Source organism: Thalassophryne amazonica, chromosome 9 (genome assembly GCF_902500255.1).
Source record: "Thalassophryne amazonica chromosome 9, fThaAma1.1, whole genome shotgun sequence".
In the NCBI taxonomy this organism is placed as follows: domain Eukaryota; kingdom Metazoa; phylum Chordata; class Actinopteri; order Batrachoidiformes; family Batrachoididae; genus Thalassophryne; species Thalassophryne amazonica.
This window is the reverse complement of record NC_047111.1, coordinates 80,435,814-80,456,430: the sequence shown is the minus strand read 5'-3', so window position 1 is coordinate 80,456,430 and position 20,617 is coordinate 80,435,814. Positions and strand designations below refer to the sequence as shown.

The window sequence follows — 20,617 nt, the reverse complement described above, 5'->3', positions numbered from 1 at the left end:
GTCAGGTAAAGGCACTGGGGAGAAGGCTGTCATTACATCATCAATAAATGCACAAGTTTATGTTGATATTTTGGACAATTGAAAGGATGTTTGGGGATGATGAAATCATTTTTCAAGATGATAATGCATCTTGCCACAGAGCAAAAACTGCAAAAACATTCCTTGCAAAAAGACACATAGGGTCAATGTCATGGCATAGGGTCAATGTCAATGAGCAGATCTGATTTGATGCAGGTGTTAATTTGGGGGATGAAAATTTACAGGGTGTTTCCATAATTTTTTCCTCTGAATTGAGTGATTCCATATTTTTTTCCTCTGCTTGGTCTAAAAAAGTAACCATTACTGACTGCCACAATCTTTTTTCTTGATTTCTTATAGTGTTTCTTAAAGCCAGAAAGTTGCCATTTGAAATGACTTTAGTTTTGTGTCATGTCTGTGATCTGCTTTTTTTCTACAAAATTAAACAACTGAATGAACATCCTCTGAGGCCGGTGATTCCAGAATTTTTGCCAGGGGTTGTAATTACAACTTGGCTTTTTTTTTTTTGAAAATGCCTTTTTTTTTTACAAACAAAAAATGGCATATTTTACAAAAGCACATTTATCTGTAAACAGCAACACACAACACACCTTACATTAACATGTTGGTTTACATAGAATGAATCAACTAATCAATGTTAGCGGAGGCACATTTTACCCAGAATGCCATCTGTTTGTGTTTGTTACAAAACTTCAGAATTAGTGCATTATTCAACATTAAAAGATATATGTTATATCTTAACTTTGCACAAATTACAGAACTGACATTAATGGTGTTATTCTGTCAGTATTAATTTTATTTATACACCAAACCATAACTGAGCACTGCTTTATTTTCCAAGACCTCGGCCTTGTGATTGAGTAGAGAGTTGAGCTTTGTGGCTCCTCTCAGTTGCTTCTGTGTTGGAAGTTGTGTAGTAAACTGGAGCTTCCAGCAGGGGGCAGGACGCTCAAAGACAGAAGTGCTGATTGTTTGGGTCTGCTGTTGCTTTTGATGCTTCCAAAAGTGATCGTGGTGTTAAAACTCAAAATCAGCTTGTTAGTAGTTGCAAGTGTACCGGAGACAATACTGGAATTTATCGGTTATCTGTAACTTCTGATACATTTTTGGGTGGTTTATCGTTTTGGCTTTATCAAAGATAACTTTTCAGTTATCTGATTATCTGTTATCGAAGTTAATTTTTTGGTTATCTGTGCCCACCACTGAGTAACACAGTCGTAAACATACCATTGTCCGAGATTTTTTTGAAACGTGTTGCAGGCATCCATTTCAAAATGAGTAAATATTTGCACAAAACAATAAAGTTTGTCAGTTTGAACATTAAATATCTTGTCTTTGTGGTGTAGTCGATTAAATATAGGTTGAAGAGGATTTGCAAATCATTGTATTCTACTTTTATTTACATTTTACACAACGTCCCAACTAGGGTTGGGTATCGAGAACCGGTTCTTTTCAGGTAACGTTAAGAAATGATTCGATCCACCGACATCAATAGCCTTTTTTGCTTAACGATTCCGTTATCGGTCCTTCACAGTGGCCGTTGTTTTCGGGGGCGTTTGTCGGGAAAATGATCATGTCTCTACATCGATTACACCGTTTCTGCAGCGCAGCTCTTCTTTGAAGCTTGAAGCAACAAAGCATTGATCTGACCCGCTGCTTCGTCACTTTATCTTAATTTTTCCCTGCTAAAACCCCAAAGAGCATATGTCTGTGAGTAATATTTACCTTTTTATGTTAAACCAACCTGTTATGGTCTTCTGAAACAGTTGATAGATGTATTTTATAACTTAAAAACAGGACCGATGCTAATGCATTAGCATGTCTATGGCGTTTTCAATGTTAAAGTTAGCATTAAGCTGTTCGCATTTCAGCACGTTTGTATGCATTTGTTTTCTGTATAATAATTAATGACTCAGCGTTTGTTGTCGTAAAAGAGTCAAATGTATTACAAATTGTAATATTTCTTTAATTAATTTTTTATATATTAATAATAATAGAAACAACAACAACAACAATAGTAATAATAACTAATAATGCTACAGTACAATTTTAGAGCAAGAGACAAAAAGAACCTGATTAAAAACACAACAGAAAAACATAAAACCAACTAACAATGAACACAAATAAATACAGAAATAAATAACTGTTTCCTGTGAACACCTAGTGACTCTTACACCTCCACAGTTTAATGACAATTTGTTTCAGTCAAACCATATTTTCAATGTGTTAATTTCTTCAGTGATTTCCTCCAGAACTATCTGCCAAGCGAGAAAACTGCTGCATCCTAGTAAAAGCAGAGTACTACTGGAATGAATGTGAATAAGGAAAGTTGGGTTTTTCCTCACCAAATGGATGCTGCACTCACTGCAGTTTATTGTCTGGAATAGTCCCAGATTGCATTTCAGAGCTTCTAAAATTCAAACATTTTCATGCAGGTGGTGTTGGGGGGTAATTTTAGGTCACAGCTTTTTTTGTTTTTCACCACTTTCATCCTTGTGAGTCACTTTTGTACGGATAAAAGTCACTAACTGGGACTCCTGTCTTGTTGCGAGAAAGAAACGAGAATCGTCCTCCGTTCCGTTCACACAGCTCCAAACGCTGCGTGACTCTTGGCAGAGTCAAGTTAGAACGAAAGAGTCCAGTCAAAATTATTAACTTCAAAGTGAATAAATATATATATATATATATTCATATGTGTGTGTATGTACGAGTATACATGCACTTTCTGTATAAACTCGAATGTGCACCGATTTCATCCGGGGATAGTAATTCAACACAAAAGCAAGGTGAGTTTCCTGTCGCATGTTAATTAGAGGGATGACAGGATGACTTTTAAACACTTACTGAAGAATGAAGCAGAGAATAAGTCACCTAGATCTTCTCACATAACGTCTAATCCAGTGTGCTTTTCTGTGCGCCTTTAAAATAGACTGCTTTATAGCGCACGCAAAACACTTTGGTATAAATTTAAAAAAAATATATAAATACACAAAAATGTGCAAACTCATTCTTACATTCCAATAACTGTCAATCAAAAGGGGATTCAACCTTTCGACTGATCATCCAATCATTCCATTACTCCAGCGTCCAGGCCCGCCCACAGCTCCATTCACCCCCAGAGAAGCTCAGACTCCAGGAGCAGGACAAAATCGTGGCTTTATCCAATGACCGTCGTGTTTCGTGGCAATGAAAAAGACCTTTCCAGGCAGTCCCATTGAAGTGAATGGACTCTCGCCTTCTACAGGAAAATGCATTGACCACAGACCGTATGAGAAAAAAAGATTTATGAGACGTTAACAAAATAGAGTCAATCGATTTGTGATAAGTGGCTGATTCTGAATGAAATTGTCTTCAAGACGAACATGTTCTAACGCATTTGTAGTCAATGAAATAACAATCTGTACATATTTTACCATTTAACTTTTTAACATGTCACAGTTTGACTATGGTTCATGTAAGGACATCTTTTACCCCCAACTCAGATTGGCTTTGCTTGTATTTATACTGAAGGGATGAGGTTTCTGTCATAATTTTTTTTTTTTAACATTTTAGGGGAACCTGAGCTTCCCTTGCAGGCCAAAGCTAGGCTTACACTGTGCGAGTTTTGGCCCTTTTCAACCCATTTTTCACTCATGTGAGAATTTTTTGGATCGTGCCGAGTTTCAGCTTAATCGTGCGTCTTGCATTGTGTAGTATACGTGGAGTAACGAGCTGTGTTTAACCTCTCACAACCACCTCCTGATCGGCAATCCTATAAAAATCAAACCTGTTTGATATTCTGGTCGGCCCTCGTGAGGGTATCACACTGTTGAAGCAGCTCTATGAGCCGATTTACCCAACCTCTCGCACTGTCCATGTGCAAACACCGAAGAGAGCATAAACAGTGATCATCTCTTTGGGAGAGCAGCTTCGGTTTGTTTTTCTCCCTTATTCTTCAACTCATGTAAAGGCTTGTATTTTTTTTGTAAATAAAGTTTGAAAAAAAAAAGAAAAAGAAAAAAAAAGCTTCTGTTTACGTTTTGCTTCTGGAAACACGAGTCCGACGTGCAGTATTTGAAAGTACAATGTGAGCAGTAAGATCGCATCAGAGCATCGAGCCGTACAGTGTGAGAACATAAATCATGCTCTCTGAAGTTTTACACCGTGCGGTTTTGTCGCACAGTTTGAGCTGGAGCCAAGTACAACGATTGAAAATATCGTACAGTGTCTGCCCAGCTTTAGAGAAAAAACCTCTGAACCAGAGTGACACACAGTCTGTGAAAATAATGTGAAATGTCAGTGACCTATGGAAAATAATAAGCATGGGTCTATAATCATACTGTGCAGAGTAGTACCATGTATTCTGCATGGAGTTCTGTGCACTGAATTGTCAGGTGTGTACCGTACGGTTCAATACAAATGCATGTATTGTGACGCCCCTAATATTATTTATATATGAGGTCTGTCAATAAAGTAATGGTCCTTTTATTTTTTTCAAAAACTATATGGATTTCATTCATATGTTTTTACGTCAGACATGCTTGAACCCTCGTGCGCATGCGTGAGTTTTTCCACGCCTGTCGGTGATGTCATTCGCCTGTGAACACGCCTTGGGCATGTCCAGCTCTCCACAATTTCTCTGATACTTACTGGACTGCTAAGCACTGAAAGCCAAGATAGGCATGTCCCAACTTGTCCTCTGACACGCCGAAACGGAGGTGTTGCTTTGTCTCGCTTCCAAAGCGAATCGGTCTTTACGCGCGAAACCTCCGCGCGGCTTTCCATGACAAAATCTCTTGTTGAAAGTGAAATCTGCCGGAAAATGGCTGATGTCCAGCTCTTGTGATAACCAGAGAAAGAGCACACGACGGTCTCGTATCCACAGAGCCATCCATTTAGAAATGGTCCGGTGGCTTGTGCCGCGTCGTCGCAGCTCGGAGCACGGCGCGCCAAGCGTCCTTAAAGGGGTCCTTAAAGCTGTAGTAACAGTCCTTATTCTCTGTGAAGCCCGTGAAATTTTCACCGAAAGCCAGATAAATTTTTCGAATGGTTTCCAGGTGCCTGTCTCTAACAGCTTCTGAAAAAATTCTGATGGGGAAAAAAGTCCTTTTCATTCTGCCATTTCCTGACAATGAAAATCCGACAAGGGGGCGGGACCACTCCTTCCCAAGGTGTGCTCACAGGCGAATGACGTCACCGACAGGCGTGGAAAAACTCACGCATGCGCACGAGGGTTCAAGCATGTCTGACGTAAAAACATATGAATGAAATCCATATAGTTTTTGAAAAAAATAAAAAGGACCGTTACTTTATTGACAGACCTCGTATATATATATATATGTGTGTGTGTGTGTGTGTGTGTGTGTGTGTGTGTGTGTGTGTGTGTGTGTGTGTGTGTGTGTGTGTGTCATGTTCACTGATAATGGAATAAACAGAATTCATACTAGAAGGCTCGAGATCATCACCACCCTTGTAATTCTGAACTACTATTCACAAGTAAACTGTTGAATTTGGCATGCTTCTGCATCAAATGGATGAGGTAGGTACAGCACATTAGTATGAGGACTCATACTGCACATCTCCGTTGATGAATCAGGGATGGTTTACAAGTAGACAAAAGAAACACTAGCTTTCTTTGTGACACTTTACAGCACTGACATGGACACAGCTGACTGCATTTGATTCATAAGCATTAGTCAGCCTTTTGTTTGGACACCGTCTCAAACTTTTCTCCACTGACATAGTAGAACTGACTGTAACACACATATTTAGCCTAAAATGGAAAAAAAACAAAACAAAAACAAAATAATGTCTCCCAACTGTCATCACAGACCTCATTAAGTCTTAACCATCAGGGATCCCAAAACCATACACATTACGTGCATTTATGCATAAAATTTTGTTCTGCATGTGAAAAATATCTTTTAAAAATTGTCATTCAGGTGTGAAAATCTGATGAGTGCATAAATGCTACCAGCATTTTTTGTCCTCGATGGCAATTATACCTTGGTCATTATTACATAAGCGTTGTGTGTGGGACAGACAGTATACTGCATTATGGGAGTTTTGGTTCCACTGTAGAGCTCTGTAGGAATCTGTCTACATGATAATGTCACACATCCTGCAACAGTGTCAAACAAAGGCCTTGGTGTGCGGTTCAAAGTGTAGCATCTCTTCAGAAATGAAAATGATGACAAAGCAAGACGCCTGTGGGAAGCCAATTAGCGTCAAGTCAGGTTGCACAACAAACTGGATCAAATCTGGCAGCCCTGCATCAATCTGAAACACCATGGTGTTTGAATCTTGCATTCATCGAGTTACAGTGTGTCATGACCCAGTGGTAGTAACTCCTTGCAAGCACCTGCAGTGGAACCAGGGACAACTGGCAGCAACCCACTGTTCTCATTGGCAAGGAGGTGAAAACAACACTGTCCAAAGAAAAACAATCACAGAGTGGTATTAAGTACAGAAAACATTAAACTAAGATTAGTTTAATGTTTGGCATTAACTCCTCGACTCCCAATTAGGGCTGTAGCTATCGATTATTTTTGTAATCAAGTATTCTATTGATTTTTCTGGCGATAATTGAGTAATCGGATAAAAAGTACTTTTGCGTTTTTAAACAACATCAATAATCCAGGGCTCTCCCTAAGCAATGGCACAATGTCCCTGTGCCAAAGTCTTGACATTTTGTTGAAATGGCGATGGGATGTGGCTTTCTGTTGTTTTTTCCCCAACTTCTAAAATGTAACTATTGTTATTTTTGTTATTTTGTTAATTTTTTTAAGGTTGGTGGACTGGATCCCTACATTTTTTTCTGCAATTCAGCAGATGCATTTCCGCAGAAGGTTGAACATGCAAGCCTCGCAGTTACTGTTTTTTTTTTTTATTTTAAAGTTACCATGTTTGTGAAGCATTGTGTGTTGCACAGAAAAAGCGAAACACTTAGTGCGAGTCTGAACAGCAGCCGGCTTCGACTGTGGGTACCCGGCCGTCGGGTCAATAGTCACTCACCACGTCAAGCAGACCGTGTGCTTTTTTTAATAATAGACAAACACACTGCTTCGCTTTAAATGTGCAGTAAGTCTATTTCAGATAATCACTGTGGACCGTCTTTCTCTTAAAAGGCTTTATTTTACTCTGTGTCGCATTGGAAAGTGGTAGCTTTAAGAGCTAAATTATTAGCTGTTACACAGCCTGAGCGGATGCTCTAGTCTTCTTCTGTTGTTTTTCTGGGGACATTACAGCGCCACACACAGGCCTGGCATATGTACTACAACGTTTAAACAAAGCTTCGAGGCACAGAATTTGCCTCAATCATTTTTTGTAATCAAATTATTCGAGTTATTCGAGTAATCATTTCAGCCCTACTCCCAATCAACTGCTTGACCAAAAGCTTCATTACTTGAAGCATCATTTTACAGATAAATACAGCAATCTCTAAAGAAAAAAGAAAGAAAAAGAGATGCTGGATAAATAGATAGAAGCACCAAATCAATATAATTGATATAGTATGAATATCAGTTAGTTTAATTAAGTGCTCTATCTTGAGCTTTATCTAGTCAAGCTTTTTTTTTAAGCATGTCTGTTACTCATATGTTTAATGTGCATATTTATTAAATACTAGTATGTTGTATATACTAGTATTGTATACTGTTTGTGACTGTTGGGTTAATGGTTAAAAGAATAAAGATTTCCTTGTCTAAACATTTGATTCTCTCTCTCTCTCCCACCCACCCACCCACCCACCCATTTTGAAATGCAAATTGGGAATTGATAAGAAGAATTGGGATCAGTATCATAATGGATAAAATTCAAACTACCAAACCCAACAAATATGCTTAAACGTTTTGTACAGAGGATGAAAATACCCCATAAAATATAAACACAAAGGGTTTCAGTAAGAATGGGTAGCATTACGGTCTTTAAATTGTACATCCATCCATTTTACGTACCCACCTACTCCATATAAGGCTCACGCAGGGCCTAAATTGTAGATATGTTTCTTAAAAACACATTCCAGCCATTTTTAACATCAATGCGGAGCTTTGATGAAACGCTTTAAGTGACAATGGCAGGATTAAGCTAACTGACAGCACGTTTATTTAAAGCAGCCACTTAAAGGCAACCACAAACATATTTAATCAAGAGAAAATGCTTCTGAACACTCCCGCCAGCTCCTCCGGCTCCTCCGGCTCCACCTTCTCCGTTTTCCTTATGAGACTCAAGGAAGTTGAGCACTTTCGGTCACTGACGCTGCTGGGTAAAATACCATAGCAACCACTGTTGGGCTTATCAAATTTCAAATATGTATTTTTTTGGCTGCAGTATTCAAAATTGTGGCCAGCCTGTAACTTCAGTGTATTCAACTCCGAGGCTTAGGGGATATATCAAATCATCTGCTTTCAATATACTTTGAATCCCTCATTCACTCTGATGTTTCCTTTATTCTGTCAGTTACCTGCCACATAAGGAACGTTTTTGAGGCTAAAGTAACAAAGGAACAGCTGGAAGCCAAAAACCCCAATCACCAAAAGTCCTGTGTAAGGAATACAGATAACATGCAAAGCTGGGGTTACATACCTCGGGTGTGGAACGAGAGGAGACGGTCCATTTGAGATCTGATGTCTCTGTCTTTGTATTCATCAAAACCGCTATGAAAGAAAAAGAAAAAGGTTAGCATTAGTCACAGCGGAAAATATAAAAATCACATGTATCTAATTCTTACATGCAAAAAAAAAAAAGCCACAGTGTACATAATCAACAATATCAGGTATGGCTTGAACTGGGGTTAGGATAGAAAATGGACTTTCACCAGAGGAAAACACCATCCTAAAACATTCCTCTCTTACACTGATTTTTCTGGGGGGCCCACATATCGTTTCTGTTCCCAGCAATGCACCACACTTGTGGTTAAACTAAATGCAAAAAAAAAAGAATGTGCCCTGTTCAGGAAGCGAAGGAGCGAGCAGTGGGAACAAGAGCATCAACTCATAACACAAAGATTTACGACAGTGCAGACATGATCTGTGGTCAGGATAGGATTGTGAACGGTGGGCTGAAAGCTCACAAACAGCCTGAGCTACTCTGATCTGAATCAGGATCTCTGTAAAGTGCAATCTGAGTGCCATGAAACAAGATGCAAGGATGTCACAGTTTGACTATGGTGAAAGGATATCTTTTCATGTGAGGACATCTTTTACCCCCAACTCTCTTCACAGATTGGCTTTGCTTGTATTTATACTGAAAGGATGAGGTTTCTGTCACAGACGGGCTTTTGGGATCTGACATATATGCTGCAGAAGCTCATCTCAAGGGTCATGCAGTTCAGATTTGCCAATAAAAAGGATTTAATGTGGCTCTCCTGTGTGCCATGATTGAGGAAAAGACTCACATGAAAATGGATGGTGGAATAAATGGAGTGCAAGTTTATCATTGAGGTTATTAAGATGTTTTGTTGAATTAGATAGCCATTAAAGGGCTGAACAATAAAGTCTGCCATTCAATAAACATCCCCAATAGAACCTCTACAATATACCTAGAAACACAAGAAAAATAGCAAATTCTTTTGCACCCCCCTTGTTTTAGCTGATTGTTGTTTTTCAACTGAGGGTCACAACAGCGAATCAAGTATGGATCTGTATGATCATTTCGCACATTTTATGCAGGATACCATTCCTAACTGTCCAACTCCAGGAGAAGGAGAACATGAGACAGGTGGCTTTGAACGGTTGCCATCCTTGTCAGGAGGCTATACAAACCCAGAAATGGAAAAAAATAAATAAAGTACCAACATTACTGCCTTTAAGGCATGAATTTGATCCTCCAGAATAGGGCTGCCACAACTAGTCAACTAGTCACGACAACGTCGACTAATGAAACCGTCGACAACTAATTTATTAGTCGACGAGTCGTTTAACAGTAATAGTAATAGGCTTTGTCATTGTACAAGTAATACAATGAAATTACCAGAGACTCATCACAGTGGCATAACAACACACACACATACCCATCGCAGACACACACACACGTGATGACACACATCCACACACACACAATACAATAATAACAGTCGCAATAAATAACATAGCCTTAAATAGTGTTAAAGGACAAGTTGGGACATGCCTATCTCGGCTTTCAATGCTTACCAGCCCAGTGAGTATAAGAGAAATTGTGGAGAGCTGGACATGTCCCAACTTGTCCCCTGGCACTCCGAAACGGAGGTGTTCCTTTGTCTCGTTCGATCAGCGAATCGGTCCTGACGCGCGAAGCCTCCGCGCGGCTTTCCATGACAAAATCTCTTGTTAAAAGTGAAATCTGCCGGAAAATGGCTGATGTCCAGCTCTTGTGATAACCAGAGAAATTGCTCACGACGGTCCCGGCTCTACACAGCCATCCGTTTACAAATGATGTGGTGTTTTCTGCCTCTCGATGGCGGGTCGGAGCGTGGCGCGCCGTGCGCCATTGTGGGGCGTCCATAAAGCTGTAGTAACAGTCCTTATTCTCTGTGAAGCCCGTAAAATTTTCACCGAAAGCCAGATAAATTTTTCGAATGGTTTCCAGCTGCTTGTTTCTAACAGTTTCTGAAAAAAATTCTGATGGAATAAAAGCCCAAATCATTCCGCCATTTCCTCACAATGAAACAACGAGGAGAGGGGTGGACCACTCCTCCCACAAGGCGTGCTCACAGGCAAATGACGCAACCGACAGGCGTGGAAAAACTCACGCATGCGCACGAAGGTTCAAGCTTGGCCGACGTAAAAACATATGAATCAAATCCATATGGTTTTTGAAAAAAATAATAAGGTCGGATACTTTTCTAATAGACCTCGTATATTTGTTCAATCTTAAGCTTAATGTAGTGTACTAGCACAAAACGTGACTGATGAGGAGAAAAAATGACTTAATCACACTAAAATAAACTGGAGTCAGAATAAAAATACAAGCTGCTGATTTTTGTTATTTTTCAAAGTTATTAGGAGCTGCAGCTATATGTTTTATTCATTTCAAAGAGAGTTACCTCTTTTTTTATTCTGATTTATTTATACACAAAATAAGGGGAGTCAAATCAGCCTGCATTGTTCTGTTCAGTTTATATCAAAGTTTACCTGCACGTTTGTGTATTTTTCCTTCTTTATAAGAGTTTGGTGTTTGCATTTGCTCCACAAAGTTTTAAAACACAATAAAATATTCACACTTTTTTCATAGCAGTTCTGTAATTTCAGAAATGCAACAGAAACAACCACAAATCAGAAAAAGTTGGGACTATATGTAAAATGAAGATAAAAATAAAAATGTTGCACTATTCCCAGTTTCTCCACTCACAGAAGTCCAAAGTTCTTCCAGAATGGTGTCTTGGTAGCTTCCCTCACTTGTCTCCTTCCAGCATGGACATTTAGTTTTTGAGAACTGCCTACCTGACACATATTTACTATAAAGTACCACACTGTTTGTATTTCTGAATGATTGATGTAAATGAAGTCTAAGAAATAGTCACTGATTTGGAAATGTTCATGTTTTCATCCCGACGTTTCTCGGAAAATGCTGCAGGCCTTAATTTAGGAAAATATGTATGATCTGACTAGTCGACTAATCGAAAAAATAATCGTTGACTAGTGGACTATCAAAATAGTCGTTTGTGGCAGCCCTACTCCAGAACAGTCATTACCAAACTTATTAAATGCCACGGTCCACTTAAACGCCATAAAACACACCATCTGTGGGAAAATAGTTTAAGATGAGTGTGTGTGTGAATGCTGAGTGGATCCTTGTCATTTGATTGGTGCTTTGTATGTTACGTGACAGGGATTATTCGTCCCATTTGTGTTGCATTACATTTAGAGTGCAATTTGGTTCCATTAGGGTGCAAATTTGGTTCCATATCTTTGGTACAATTGGGGGCACGGGGGCAGCAGCTCAAGCAAAGCCGCCCAGACCTCCCGATCCACACACACCTCCTCCAGCTCCTCCGGGGGAACCCCAAGGCGTTCCCAAGCCAGCCGAGAGATGTAGTCCCTCCAGCGTGTCCTGGGTCTTCCCCGGGGCCTCCTCCCAGTGGGACATGCCCGGAACACCTCTCCAGCGAGGCGTCCAGGGGGCATCCGGAAAAGATGCCCGAGCCACCTCAACTGACTCCTTTCGACGTGGAGGAGCAGCGGCTCGACTCCGAGCTCCCCCCGAGTGACCGAGCTCCTCACCCTATCTCTAAGGGAGCACCCAGCCACCCTGCGGAGGAAACTCATCTTGGCCGCTGGTACTCGCGATCTCGTTCTTTCGGTCATGAGCCAAATCTCATGACCACAGGTGAGGATCGGAACGTAGATCGATCGGTAAATCGAGAGCTTTGCCCCCCTACTCAGCTCTCTCTTCACCACGACGGTCCGATACAGCGACTGCATCACTGCAGATGCTGCACCGATCCGTCTATCGATCTCACACTCCATCCGTCCCTCACTCGTGAACAAGACCCCAAGATACTTAAACTCCTCCACCTGAGGCAAGGACACTCCACTGACCTGAAGAGGGCAAAGCCCCTTTTTCCGGTCGAGAACCATGGCCTCGGATTTGGAGGTGCTGATTTTCATTTTTTTGGAAGTACAGTCTTTTTTTTTTTTTTTTGGACCTACATGAAGTTGGTGCACAACATCATGGACGACATTGTGAGAATTAGTTTTGGACTCGTATTTAAAGTTCGTGTTGGATTGTTCATGTCAGACGTGATTTTTCGCTGGAGTGAGGATCGTACACAAACTCTTTTTCTTTTTTCCTGGAAGTACACAAAGTCAGTGGAGTGATGCACACCAAAATGTAAGTCCCTTTTCTGTTGTTTATAAATTAATATAATATCAAATGACAAGACTATTTTTGCAGTTATATAAAACAATTAATGAATGTTTTTACATTCTTTTAATGGAACGAATATTTAATTCGGTTAAATATTCGTACCACTGAACTCAAACATTCATTATTTGTATTTTATATACACACACACACATATATATATATATATATATATATATATATATATATATATATATATATATATATATATATATATACATATACACACACACATATACAGTATTAAAAATATTAGGTTCTAAGAAACACACACATAACCGCCCACCCCAGCTCCCCCCCCCAAAAAACCAGCCGGCAATTAAGGTGATGTAGAAATTTTCACTTTGCACATTGGGGTTATTGTGATTTTAGAATACATCAATAATCCTAGGCCACTGAGAAAGAGTGTATGGAGGTTTAAGTGGTCTTTTAATAATCTGAGCTAAAATTAGCGTATCTGAGGATACAAGTTGTTTCTGTTACATATGTCACAGAGGTCTGAAAGAAGCTGTGTCCATCATAAATGATGCTTAAATCACAAGAATATCTATGAAAAGACTCACAGAATTGAGACTTTGGAAATGTTGAACAATAAATATCAAACATATGAAAATGTAAAAGGATGATGGAAGAAGTGATTTAGCATAATCTGACCCCTTTAATAATTATCTTATTGGATTCAAGACTATTTCATTTTAAAATCTGGTCAATGAACATTAAAATCTGTATGACAGACAGACAGACAGTGTGTTAAACTAAATCAGACAAATAAAAAATAATTTAAATCTCTGATTTGTTTAGTTATTGCTGATTTTCATTCATTATGTCATTATTTCATTACTTGATCATTTTAAATTGAAAACCAGACATTTTATTTGTTTTTAATGAACTCAATTGCTCACTTACAGTACTTAGGTACTACATGTCACCTGGTGGGCTTATGAACGCACATTGCGAATCACTGCTCTAGAACTTTAAGGATGGACACACTATCATGGACCTTGTTTTTTTGTTTTTTGTTTGAAGTTTTCTGAAAAACTAAAGTCCAGATCAACTTCAATCAAATGTTACAGACTTAATGGTGACTGAAGACCCAACATTAGCTAGAATAACTGGGAAAGTGACAACCTACAGTTTAGAGATGTGGAATTATGATGAGGTGTCCTTGGTTTAATCTCTAACAGAAGGACAAACCTGGCTCGGAGACGTAAAAGAACAGCACTTGTCCTTCCCTCATTATCACCACTAAGGTGCCTTTTATCAAGGTCCTTGATCCCCAACAGTCCACAGTGTTGCTGCTCAGTGGGATCAGACTATATCTGTAGTGGACAGCTTCAGGTGTGAGTGTGAACAGAGAGCATTGCTCCCAATACAACTCCCCTGGTCCAACAGCTGGTTTAATATAGGGCACTAGCTGCCTTAAAAACATGTTTACGTTAGTAGATTAAAAACAACCCATTACACTAATGTGATATAGCCTCTAAAAACAAACAACCAACCTCCCCCTCCCCACTTCACCCACAAAATAATAATACAAAATAAAATATTCACGTTCTGACATCGGCGTATGTGTGAGAATGTGAGGCATTACCGTGAAGCACTTTAAGCTTCTGATACAGATGGAAAAGTGCTACATAAATGCAGTCCATTAATAAATTCCTTTGCCTCTTACGTTAAATAGAAAGAAGCTGCTGGATGTCACACCACATTTGAAGAGAAGCAATGATTCCCACTGACTATGTGGATGTGATGCCCACAACTGAGTCTTGCTCAAAACTCCTATCTAACAGAGAAAGCAGAAGTAAGGATGACGATTTTTATCACGGATGTCTGAGGTGTTTCAACCCTATACTTTTTTTAAAAGCAGAGCATTACTACCTGCGCACAGACAAAATTCTAAGACTTTGAGGCTATCTGATATGAAACTGTAATAAGGGATGGACCGATCCACAATTTTTCACTTCCGATCTGATCCCGATACCTGAATTTGGATATCTACCGATACTTTTCCAATCCGATACCAGAACTCTGTTTGCTTTAATAATATTATTATTATTATTGTTGATTTTATATGAGGATTTTCTTAAAAAGGAGACCTGAAAGTTGAGCTACAATTTGCCAGAAGGTATATCTATGATGAAAGCCTAGATTTGATGTTTTGGTGAAAGAATTAAGTACTTTTATTTTTATAGACTTTTATAGCCTTATTTTGATAGAAGTAAAGAGAAAAGACAGCATTCTCTCTCTCTCTCCCGTTTAGGGGTGTCAGAAAAAAACGATTCACGTCCGAATCGCGATTCTTATTTATTACGATTCTGAATCGATCCAAAATGTCCAAGAATCGATTTTTTAACTATTCACATCACTACTCCCGTTCTCTCTCTGCCTGTCTCTCTCACTCGCTTTCTCTTTCCCTCCATCTCTCTCTTTTTCTTCCTCTCTCACTGTTTTCATGCTGCGCAAACTTTGAACTTTTGGTTAACACGAAGCCTTTCAAATGTAAAATAAATATCATCATCGACGCTCACGATTTTAATGGATTAAAGGATTTTAATGGAGAATTTTTCCCTTTCAGTGGGCAGAATCTCTGTTCGCTGTCCTCCTCGGCTGCAGGCTGAGCTGGTGTTTTACAGCCTCGGGACAGTGAAGCGGCTATCTTTTTAAGCACACACTTTCAGCAACAATTCAGTTAATTTTTCAGAAAATCTGTGCTCGACGAACAGACAATTTGAAGCAGTGAGATGGACAGAAATTTGCCACTAACCTCAGCTAGAACACTGCAGAAGCGAGCTCTCTCAAACAGCCCGGCTTCAGAAAAATCCCTCCTCCTCCCGCTCAGCAGTAAACAAGCTTTGAGCAAACAACAGCAGATGAGAGGATTCACAGTGGCTCTTCTCCGGTATCGGAAAATGTCATGGGTTGGATCGGTATTTTCCAATACGTGAATTACGTCGGTATCTGAACCCGATACCGATCCGGGATCGGATCGGTCCCTTCCCTAACTGCAGCCACACTTAATGGCACAAGATTCAAACCCAAATTTTCATAACATGATCCTTTTAAAAAACAAAACATTGCTACTATATATATATATATATATATATATATATTTGTGTGTGTGTGTGTGTGTGTGGCAGCAATGGTTTGTTTTTTTTGGGGGGGGGCAAAGAATATAATGGTTCCTTGACTGCAAAATAAATAATTAAATAGTGTAACAATTCAGCTCTGTAAAGGGAGATGGAAACTCATCACTTTTCATATCCCATTCAAGACCAATAATTATTTAAAAATTCCTCAAACTGACCCATAATTTGGTTTTGCAATAAATTTCAATATTTCGCTATGTAATGTGGAGTTGTGTCAGGAAGGGCATTCGGCGTAAAACTTCTGACAATTCAACATGCAGATCCACCTCGGCTTGACTGTGGTGACTCCGAGTGCAAAAATAAGGAAGCAGCGGAGGGGCTTACCTAGGATCAACCCTTCCTTTTTAAGTGGAAACAAGCAACGGACGTGCTGGTGCATGTACAGACCTTGCACAGACTGTTGCAGTTCATTCACTTCTGTTTTATTATGTTTTGATACCAGAGACGGCAAGTCGAGTAGAAAATTTTGAAGTATTTCCTTCAAAACGGTTGATGACGTAATGATGCCCAAGCTGAGCAAAGCACTTGACGTCTATGTTTTAATATGGTCTCCAGACAAATGTACCAAATCACATTTGTTGCAAAGCTTTCAAGATTTTCAGGAGCAGTCTTTCAAGATCACTAACAATAATTTGTAATGTCAAAACAAATAATTTTGCTGTCATTTCCAGTCACACGTTATGTATGCCCATTCTTCCATTATGAGTTTACCTATGGGTTTAAGTCTTTCTATTGTGTATTTTGTCTCAACCTTGCACACGTTTCTCTCTCCAGGCAGGCACTGCTGGGCAGAGTGCAGCAATGAGCATGCAACACTATCAGTGTTTAGCAGCAGGCAGACAAACTACATATAAATTCAACCACAGATGTTCACAGTTGTCTATAATCCACCCAGTCTAGACTAGCAATCCAGCAGGTGGCAGACCTGCCTATAAGATACTATATAGGCAATGCAAAGCTGCATTTTCGATTAATTTGGATCAACAAAGTTCACCAGATTTATTAATAGTTATTTCCATGTCATTTCACAACAATACTGACTTGTATTTCCAAAGATACAAGTCATGTCTAAACATGTCATTAGCTTCAAGCTAAATTTTGAAATGTACATTTCATACCATCGTACAATCATGAATCTGCCTTTGTTCAGGTAAGCGTGCAGAGAGTGAATTAAAAAAAAGAAAAAGATTCAATGGATTGACATGCTTTAACTAAAATATTTCACACACAGTTGACACATACACAGTTAAAATACTGACACTACTAGAAACTGTGACATAAAGCAGAAGCTCCCTCACAGATCTAAATGAGACAAATCTTTGTTCAGAGATGCTTTCAGAACTGAAACGTTAAAATTAACAAGCAAAAGAGGGCAAGGTGAGATATTCAGGAAGAACTGTAAAGTGGGCATGTTTTTAGTAGTACTTCCAGAATATGTTGATAACAAAATACAAGAATTTGATTTGAAAGCCAAATTAAAGCCACATTAAAACCATATTAAAGGCATATTACATTTGAAGACAAAAAAAAAAAAACAGCCCAGATTGACTGTGTACTATCATGGACTATAGGGCATGTACTAGTACAGGGCATGTACTATCGTGTAAATCATGAAGTGGACGCAGTTGGAGTGACCTTCAGGCAGGTAATAGTTAGCACCTTAGGTCAGGTCACTTTAATGGCTAAAATTAGCTCTGAATCTGCATGCATTTTTCAAACGCTGTATGACTAATTTTATTTCTATCAGCTACATCAGAACTCACACAAGTTAAAGAGTTGGAAGTAATAATTCAAAATCTGGTATATATTTTTTTAAGAGATAGTGTAAAAACATTTAAACAGTGTATTTTTTCATTAAATATAACTTCAATTTTAAATTAAGTAAAACTCTCATATAATGGATTCAGGTGGACCAGAGAATTTTGTCCGTTATAAATGAAATCTGTTAAATGTATAAAATGGACAAAATCCATTATATGTATGTAATGGATTAGTTAAAGTCAGGAGGCACCGAATGATCTACAGGGAATCCTGAATCGGGATCTGCTTTATTTAATGGCCCGGTCAAAACTTCGTCTGAAAAAACACCTGCCTTAAATAAGCGCCGGACATTACTTGCATTAAAAAGATTACATTTGGTCAAGTCACTCATTTTTTCTAAGTCCGCTGCGGAGTTGTACCTTAAAATCCTAAAGCCTGATTTATGTTTCTGCAACTCTGTAACTCCGTGGCCATGCAATGATGCTGAGCTGCGCGATAATCTGTTGAAGTTCTCCATTGCATCTTTATGCAATTTTCCACAGGAACGGCGGCTTTTTCTGGATTAATTTGTCCCTCAACAAGCTTCTTTATACAATCATTAACCCGCAAAACAAAGGTAAGGTGTACAATTTTCTCCATAAATTGCAGGTATTTTGAGCATCTTCTTTTGACTCCTTACTGTCAAGTTGGTCATATTTGCGGCGTTTTCTGCCAAATGCATTTGATAATCAGCATTTGCACTGTAAGAACTTTTAAAATATGATGGGAGGGGAAGGAGCGAAATCAGAAGAGTAACAAATAATAGCCCTTTGTGGCCTCAGATTTAGCAGGTGTACGCCAGGCTCTAGGGAGGGTTCGCAGCCAAGCAGCAGGCTCTGATCTAAAGCTCTGTGGTTCGTCACACCCAGGGATATGTGTGAAACTTCGCACCATATTACAACCCCAATTCCAATGGAGTTGGGACGTTGTGTAATATGTAAATAAAGACAGAATACAATGATTTGCAAATCCTCTTCAACCTATATTCAATTAAATACCCCACAAAGACAAGATATTTAATGTTCAAACTGATAAACTTTATTGTTTTTGTGTAAATATTTGCTCATTTTGAAATGGATGCCTGCAACACGTTTCAAAAAAGCTGGGACAGTGGTATGTTTACCACTGTGTTACATCACCTTTCCTTCTAACAACACTCAATAAGCATTTGGGAACTTAGGACACTAATTGCTGAAGCTTTGTAGGTGGAATTCTTTCCCATTCTTGCTTGATGTACAGCTTCAGTTGTTCAACAGTCCAGGGTCTCCATTGTCGTATTTGCGGTCCATAATGCGCCACACATTTTCAATGGGCGACAGGTCTGGACTCCAGGCAGGCCAGTCTAGTACCCGCTAGGGATGGGTACTGATAAGATTTTATCGATATCGATGCCATTATCAATTCTGCTTATGGATCTAATTCCTTAATCGATTCCCTTATCGATACTTCTTGTGAATTTTCTGTGTACTAAAAGTAGGCTTTACAGGTTTTCTATCTACCATTTCACAATTGCCAAGCAAGCTCAGGCTAACAGGCTAACTTTGGTTAGGGTGTTTGCTTAATGCAATTTTTTGTGGACTGGGTGGTGGATAGCAGGAGGCTTGGGTGTGGGTAACAATGAACGGTATATTATGTCAGCAACTGTGGTACCATGAGTGGAGCTAATGCCACCATGCTAATTCATGGTAATGGTGCTTACACAGAAATTAAATAATACTAACATTTCACTCAAAAGATATACTGAAGCACAGACTTCTGAGGTGGTCTATTTGTACAATTAACCATACAGCAAGCCATATGACATCAGATATTTGCAACAACATGCTCAGAAAGGACAAACACTGTTGAGACCACCACAGCAAGCACCCACCCACTCTCCTAGCATAGGCCCCTACTGTTGGCTGTGTTCACCGAGCACACGCACACACACACACGTGCGCACACACCCTCTCACAGCCAAATTACTTCAATCGTTCTTACTGCATTCCACCTTGGTGTAATATTCACAGTCCCATCATCTTGATGACCTTACTCATGTACACCATAGGATGGCAATGACATCAGATCTCTAATTTCACATGCTGCTGGTTTGTCATTATTTTACATCAAGACACTAATGTGTCTTTTATCAGTCATCCTCTGTGATACCCGATACTCTTTTTTTGGAAGCTCCTCAGTTTCAGCCCTACTTTTCTTTGTATTTGCCAACATGTATGCCTCACCCTCTTGTACTTAAAACTGAGATGGCTTTATAACAATTTGAGAAGAAACAGGAAGGAAGGAAAGACTGCAGAGAGTGAAGAACAGGAGGAAAGAGGCGACTGAGGAAGATAATTGGGTGACAAAGATCAGGTCGGTATTTTCCCCGCATTTTAGTCTGCCTCGCCATACTATAATCTAAAGAACACCTTCATAACACTCCACTGAGAGACTGCACCAGCTCCACCTTTCATATGCACACCTGCCTTCATTTCATACCGTAGTTTCAAGTAGTGGAAAAGAAACACCACCCCCAGGCACAGTAATAAGTATTTATCCCAGCTCTATCATTAAGGTTTATGACACAGGATGCGTGACTGAGTGTTTCTATGAGATGGTGAGTGTTTCTATTATATACATGCATAGCCTTGCCTTTCACTGAAGTCAATACAGTCTAAGCCCTGTAAGAGGAAGCTGGCGTTTCCCCTACATTCTTTTAGTAGTGGCGGCCACCCACCGCAGGAAAATTGCCCCGACTGCTACAGAAATGCAGAAACAATGAAAATTCGTCATTTGCCCTGATTTAGCATCCAAAACAAACAACTGCACAGTAA

At 39.4% G+C, this 20,617-nt stretch overlaps 1 protein-coding gene across 2 annotated transcripts in view; it reads right to left on the bottom strand.

The window, feature by feature from the left end:
• ephb4a (eph receptor B4a) overlaps positions 1-20,617 on the bottom strand; it is a 143,940-nt gene that overhangs the window by 72,616 nt on the left and 50,707 nt on the right. For both annotated transcript variants that reach the window (XM_034178520.1, XM_034178521.1), the window contains exon 2: positions 8,602-8,672. In XM_034178520.1, the coding sequence (XP_034034411.1) occupies positions 8,602-8,672 (71 nt within the window). The remainder of the gene's footprint in view (positions 1-8,601; positions 8,673-20,617) is intronic.